The sequence below is a fragment of the Rhamphochromis longiceps genome, linkage group LG3, assembly GCF_057381845.1.
Source record: "Rhamphochromis longiceps isolate RC_006_pf linkage group LG3, R_longiceps_female_GT1.1, whole genome shotgun sequence".
In the NCBI taxonomy this organism is placed as follows: domain Eukaryota; kingdom Metazoa; phylum Chordata; class Actinopteri; order Cichliformes; family Cichlidae; genus Rhamphochromis; species Rhamphochromis longiceps.
Genome location: NC_140559.1, coordinates 29,478,822 through 29,484,558, shown reverse-complemented (window position 1 = coordinate 29,484,558; position 5,737 = coordinate 29,478,822). Strand labels below are relative to the sequence as shown.

The window sequence follows — 5,737 nt, the reverse complement described above, 5'->3', positions numbered from 1 at the left end:
CCTTAGGAAACTTTTATTAGCTGAGAGCAACGTGACAGCGACCTCCGGCCATGGTGAAAGGAGCTGTGACTGGAGCACACATGCACGCTCCTATGTCACCACGCAGTGCACAAGCACACAAACACACACGGGCTCAAAACACATTGGCAGGAGATTGAAATGCAAATTGAAATATATATATATTTTAAAGGAGTTTGGTAAAATTCATAAGCATTTAACACAAATGCTACACACACATTTGATTTGTTGGTCATTATTGATGTGTTATATATGAAGCGCCTTGAGGCGACTTTTGTTGTGATTTGGCGCTATATAAATAAAATTTAATTGAATTGAATTGAATATAACAGTCGTCTGAATATATTCAGAACTTTTATGTTTACAGTAGTTGCCATGTCTAATCATAGATAGATTCGTTTGGTTGTAGTTGCAGTGTCAACAGTAGTAGGAGATGTTACTGTATTTGAAATTATTAGTTGCAAAATTTTGCTTCATTGCACATGTCGCTGTGGTTTTAGGTGCCATAAAACTCATAGATACATGGAGGGGGACACAGGGGGTAAATACACGAGGGTAAATCAAATAAACTAACTGAATAACCTAGGAACCATTGAGTAAATAATGAACAAAATACAAAACACAAGAAAACTAAGAACACTGGGTCAAAATGACCCAGGACCTTGTGTGTATATATAGGGAGGTGTGTGTGTGGCTGTAGCCGGGACGCCGGGCTACAGGCACCATCAGGCCTGAGGATGGCTGGTCACGCCCGAGGAGGATGCCACACACCTGCAGTGGATCAGCGTTGGAGGAGGAAGCTACTTAATGGTGTGGTGAAGCCTCCACCGACGCGGGATGATTGCGTGAGACTCCATGTCAGTGTCTTGAGACGAAGTAAAAGTTAGTGTATGCCCGCAGGGGCTGTGTGTCTTGATGGCTGTTTCCCCCCAGGAGGAGTGTGTAATTTTACTCTATAATTTAGTTGCAGTAGTTGTTGTGTCTTATAGCAAATGTTGTTATAGTTGGAGTAGCTGAATTGCAGAAGTTGCCATGATTAATAGCAGATATCGCTACAGTCTCCTTCATTAGTTTGTTACCGAATGTTTCATGCTTTTCTGCAGATGTTGTGGTTTCAGTTCTTTCTTTATCTTCTACCAGATGCCATTTTGGTTTCATATGCCAATTTGGTTGCAAAACTTCCCGTGCCCAGTAATAGGTGTTGCTGTAGTTTTAGGCTTTGATTTTATTGTAGTAGTTGCCATGTCTCATAGCGGACGTTGTTGTAGTTGTAGTGGTAGTTGCAGGCTCAACACTTGTAGCGGATGTTGCTATTTTACAGTCATTTATTTAGTTGCAGAAATTGCCATGCCACATAGTGAATGTTGCTGAAGTTTCATTCATTCATTTACTTACATTAGTGTCCTTGTGTTATAGGAGATACTGTAGCTGGAGGTTTGCTTAGTTGCAGTGGTTGCCATGCTTTGGTGATGTGTGGTTGAGATGAAGAAGTTGTCATGTCTATTAACAGATGCTGCAGTTTCTTCGGTTGCCATAGTTACCATATTTAGCTGTTGGTAGTTCTATGGTTTCACTGGTTAGTAGATGGAACAAATGTTACCATGTTTTATTGCAAATGTTGCTGTAATCTAGTTGTTGGTTTAGCTCCAGGTGTTGATTTACAGATTTTTATACTTGCAGTGTTTGCTTCCCTTCATTGAATCCTGAATTGAATTCAAAATCCTGCTCCTCACATACAAGGTCTTAAATAATCAGGCCCCATCTTATCTTAATGACCTCTTAGTACCATATCAGCCTATTAGAGCACTTCACTCTCGCACTGCATGCCTACTTGTTGTTCCTAGAGTAGAAATGTACAATGAGGCCCCTCTTCTGAGGAACCAGCTTCCAGTTTGGATTCAGGAGACAGACACTATCTCTACTTATAAAATTAGGCTTAAAATGTTCTGGTTTGCTAAAGCATATACTTAGGGCTGGATCAGGTGACACTGAGGGTTCAGATCTCTCTCTCTCTCTCTCTCTCTCTCTCTCTCTCTCTCTCTCTCTATATATATATATATATATATATATATATATATATATATTAGGGGTGCAACGATATTCGTATCGATATTGAACCGTTCGATACAGTGCTTTCGGTTCGGTACGCATATGTATCGAACAATACAACATTTGTAATTTATTTTATCAATTTTCCTTCTGACGATGCGGTCTGTGTTGAGCGCTCAGTGAATCTGCGTTCGACTACTCCGCCTAGGCTGCACTGTCGAGCGCAGATCCACTGAGCGCTCAACACAGACAGCATAGTCAGAAGGAAGAGCGCAGGGCAAGCTAGCAAGACAGAAGTTAAGCTCTCCTTGTAATATGGACCTCCCCCACTCTCATTCAGATCTGGCGTTTGGAATTATTTTGGTTTTCATGTGACGTATGACCCTGAAGGTAAGCGAGTCATGGACTAAAGTAAAACAGTATGTTGGATGTGCCATGCAATGCTCAATTACATGGGTGGGAACTAGTGTGTTAGCGCAGTTAGCTCGTTAACGTGTTGGCCGTCTAGCCCCATGCACGGGGCGATCGGCGGTAGCTCGTTAACGGAGATTTGCCGTGTTGTGGCGTTAACGTCATTTCAACGAGATTAACCTGAAAGCACTAGTGGGAACACAACGAATATGACTGCACATTTACGCCGACATCATCCTAGTGCAAAGACAAAAACAACAAGCATGCTACTAACTTTAGCCGAGTCATTTAGACAGCTGTTAGCACGTGATTCTCCTTATGCTGCTGAGAATATAGCCCAGAAGAAGCGGATAGTATAGCTTTTATTTTGGAAAGAGACATTTCTCTGTAATAAACTCTCTTTTCCAAAGATGAGTGATTCCTCAATCAGATACAGGGCTCGCAAAATCGCTAGCCCGACGTCCCGGAGCTAGCGATTTTTTCAGTCGGGCTACCAAAATCTATCTCTGCCCTGCCCGTCGGGCTATTGTAGGAAGGAAAAATATATGTCAATGCTTTTGCATTCTTTCAGAAATGTAGCTGGATAATTATGTCATTGGCATCGGTGAGCCACTGTCAATATGTGACATATTGAAATCGCGTTTGAATTTGTGTTTGTTTTTTTGCTTTCACTTTGCAATCGTGCGAACTGTGTATAGAGAGCGACAGCACTGATCTGTGAGTGATGATAATTTGTGCACCAATTCCTCTGACATCGTCTTATTAATCGTTAGCTTACTATGCAAACATGACAAGTGAAATCTCCCGCAGCTTAAACATGTGAGAGGTTGATCGCGCAGAGAATCGCTGAGCTTATGTGAGTGCGTGTGTAAAAGCAGCAGGATATATATTTTAGTTCTGCTGAGCCAAATAAGACAGGTCAGGGTGAAGAAGTGACAGCCAAAGAAAAGCTTACCACAAAACGGAGAAGTTATGACAAATCAGACTATAAGGCAAAAAGAAAGTGCAGCTTTATGGTTTCTGTGGCTGCAATATGACGAGCTAAATAACCGGGGCTGCACATAAGTGGTCCGCAGGTGCGCATTCGCTGTCAAAATAAAAAACACGCACAAGGGTTAGGGTTAAATTTAAAAACTGTACTTTTGAGTTAAAATATATATTTATAATTTTAATAAATGACAAATTAAAAAGGCATGAACATTTTTTTGTATCGAAAAAATATCGAACCGTGACACCAAAGTATCGAACCGAACCGAACCGTGAATTTTGTGTATCGTTGCACCCCTAATATATATATATATATATATATATATATATATATATATATATATATATATATATATATATATATATATATATAAGAAAATAACCCTAACCACTCTATTAGCTTCCTGCCTTGAAACACAGCACCTCCTCTCTTTCCACACGCTTCAGCGCCCCCCTCCCCCAACACACACACACCTGCCATTTTAAGATGGGTGTAACGAAAATGTGGTGACGTGTGAAAACTTTTTTTCCCGTTCAGACTACTTTCATTTCTCTGTAAGAAAGAGTCACACAGCCATAGTTACTGAGAGGTGAAATGGAACAAAAAAGGATTAAGCTGGACTTGGACGCCTTCTCATGTTCAATCTGCTTGGATTTACTGAAGGATCCGGTGACTATTCCCTGTGGACACAGCTACTGCATGAACTGTATTAAAACCCACTTTAATGAAGAGGATGAGAAGCAGAAAATTCACAGCTGCCCTCAATGCCACAAAACCTTCAGACCGAGGCCTGTCCTGGAGAAAAACACCATGTTAGCAGCTTTAGTGGAGCAGCTGAAGAAGACTGGACTCCAAGCTGCTCCAGCTGATCACTGCTATGCTGGACCTGAAGATGTGGCCTGTGATGTCTGCACTGGGAGGAAGCTGAAAGCCATCAAGTCCTGTTTATCTTGTCCAGCCTCTTACTGTGAGAAACATCTCCAACCTCACTATGATGCAGCTCCGTTAAAGAAACACAAGCTGGTGGCCCCCTCCAAGAAGCTCCAGGACAACATCTGCTCTCGTCATGATGAGGTGATGAAGATTTTCTGTCGTACTGATCAGCAGAGTATCTGTTATCTCTGCACAATGGATGAACATAAAGGCCATGAAACAGTCCCAGCTGCAGCAGAAAGGACTGAGAAGCAGAAGGAGCTCGAGGTGAGACGACTAAACATCCAGCAGAGAATCCAGGAGCGAGAGAAAGATGTGAAGCTGCTTCAACAGGAGGTGGAGGCCATCAATGGCTCTGCTGATAAAGCAGTGGAGGACAGTGAGAAGATGTTCACTGAGCTGATCCGTCTCCTCCAGAAAAGAAGCTCTGATGTGAAGCAGCAGGTCAGATCCCAGCAGGAAACTGAAGTGAGTCGAGTCAAAGAGCTTCAGGAGAAGCTGGAGCAGGAGATCGCTGAGCTGAAGAGGAAAGACGGCGAGCTGGAGCAGCTCTCACACACAGAGGATCACAACCAGTTTCTACACAACTACCCCTCACTGTCAGCACTCAGTGAGTCTACACACTCATCCAGCATCAATATTCGTCCTCTGAGCTACTTTGAGGATGTGACAGCAGCTGTGTCAGAGACCAGAGATAAACTACAGGACATTCTGAGAGAGGAATGGACAAACATCTCACTGACAGTCACTGAAGTGGATGTTTTACTGTCACCACCAGAGCCAAAGACCAGAGCTGGATTCTTAAAATATTCACGTCAAATCACATTGGATCCAAACACAGCACACAGACATCTGTTATTATCGGAGAGGAACAAAAAAACAACATTTATGAAACAAAAACAATCTTATTCTGATCATCCAGACAGATTTTCTGAATGGGAGAGGGTCCTGAGTAGAGAGAGTCTGACTGGACGTTGTTACTGGGAGGTGGAGTGGAGAGGGAGAGGAGTTGATGTAGCAGTCGCATACAAGAATATCAGCAGAGCAGGGAGCTCAAATGAGTGTGCATTTGGTGGAAATGACAAATCTTGGTCATTATGTTGTGAGACAAACAGCTATGTTCTTTGGCACAACAATGTCCACACTGACCTCTCAGGTCCTCGGTCCTCCAGAGTAGGAGTGTACCTGGATCACAGAGCAGGTATTCTGTCTTTCTACAGCGTCTCTGAAACCATGACTCTCCTCCACAGAGTCCAGACCACATTCACTCAGCCGCTCTATGCTGGAGTTCGGCTTTTAGATCACGGAGACACTGCAGCGTTCATTAAAGTGAAATAG

The 5,737-nt window shown here is 42.7% G+C and overlaps 1 protein-coding gene across 3 annotated transcripts; it reads left to right on the top strand.

The window, feature by feature from the left end:
* Positions 1 to 4,051: 4,051 nt before the first annotated feature.
* LOC146673892 (tripartite motif-containing protein 16-like) lies at positions 4,052 to 5,737 on the top strand. Of its 3 annotated transcripts, none has more exons than XM_085393271.1 (2): positions 4,052 to 4,258; positions 4,661 to 5,737. In XM_085393271.1, the coding sequence occupies exons 1-2, from the start codon at positions 4,061 to 4,063 to the stop codon at positions 5,735 to 5,737; spliced, it is 1,275 nt and encodes a 424-aa protein (XP_085249397.1). In that variant the 5' UTR covers positions 4,052 to 4,060. The 3 variants fall into 3 exon arrangements, with proteins under 3 accessions (XP_085249397.1, XP_085249388.1, XP_085249378.1); XM_085393262.1 differs by having other exon boundaries at positions 4,061 to 4,296; positions 5,116 to 5,737; XM_085393252.1 differs by having other exon boundaries at positions 4,061 to 4,532; positions 4,605 to 5,737.

What these genes read in the sequence shown, in the direction of transcription:
- LOC146673892 (XM_085393252.1), top strand. Translation starts at nt 4,061, where the DNA reads ATGGAACAAAAAAGGATTAAGCTGGACTTGGACGCCTTCTCATGTTCA. An exon ending in GGACAACATCTGCTCTCGTC is followed by an intron (nt 4,533 to 4,604) that starts ATGATGAGGTGA and finishes CAATGGATGAAC; the next exon opens with ATAAAGGCCATGAAACAGTC.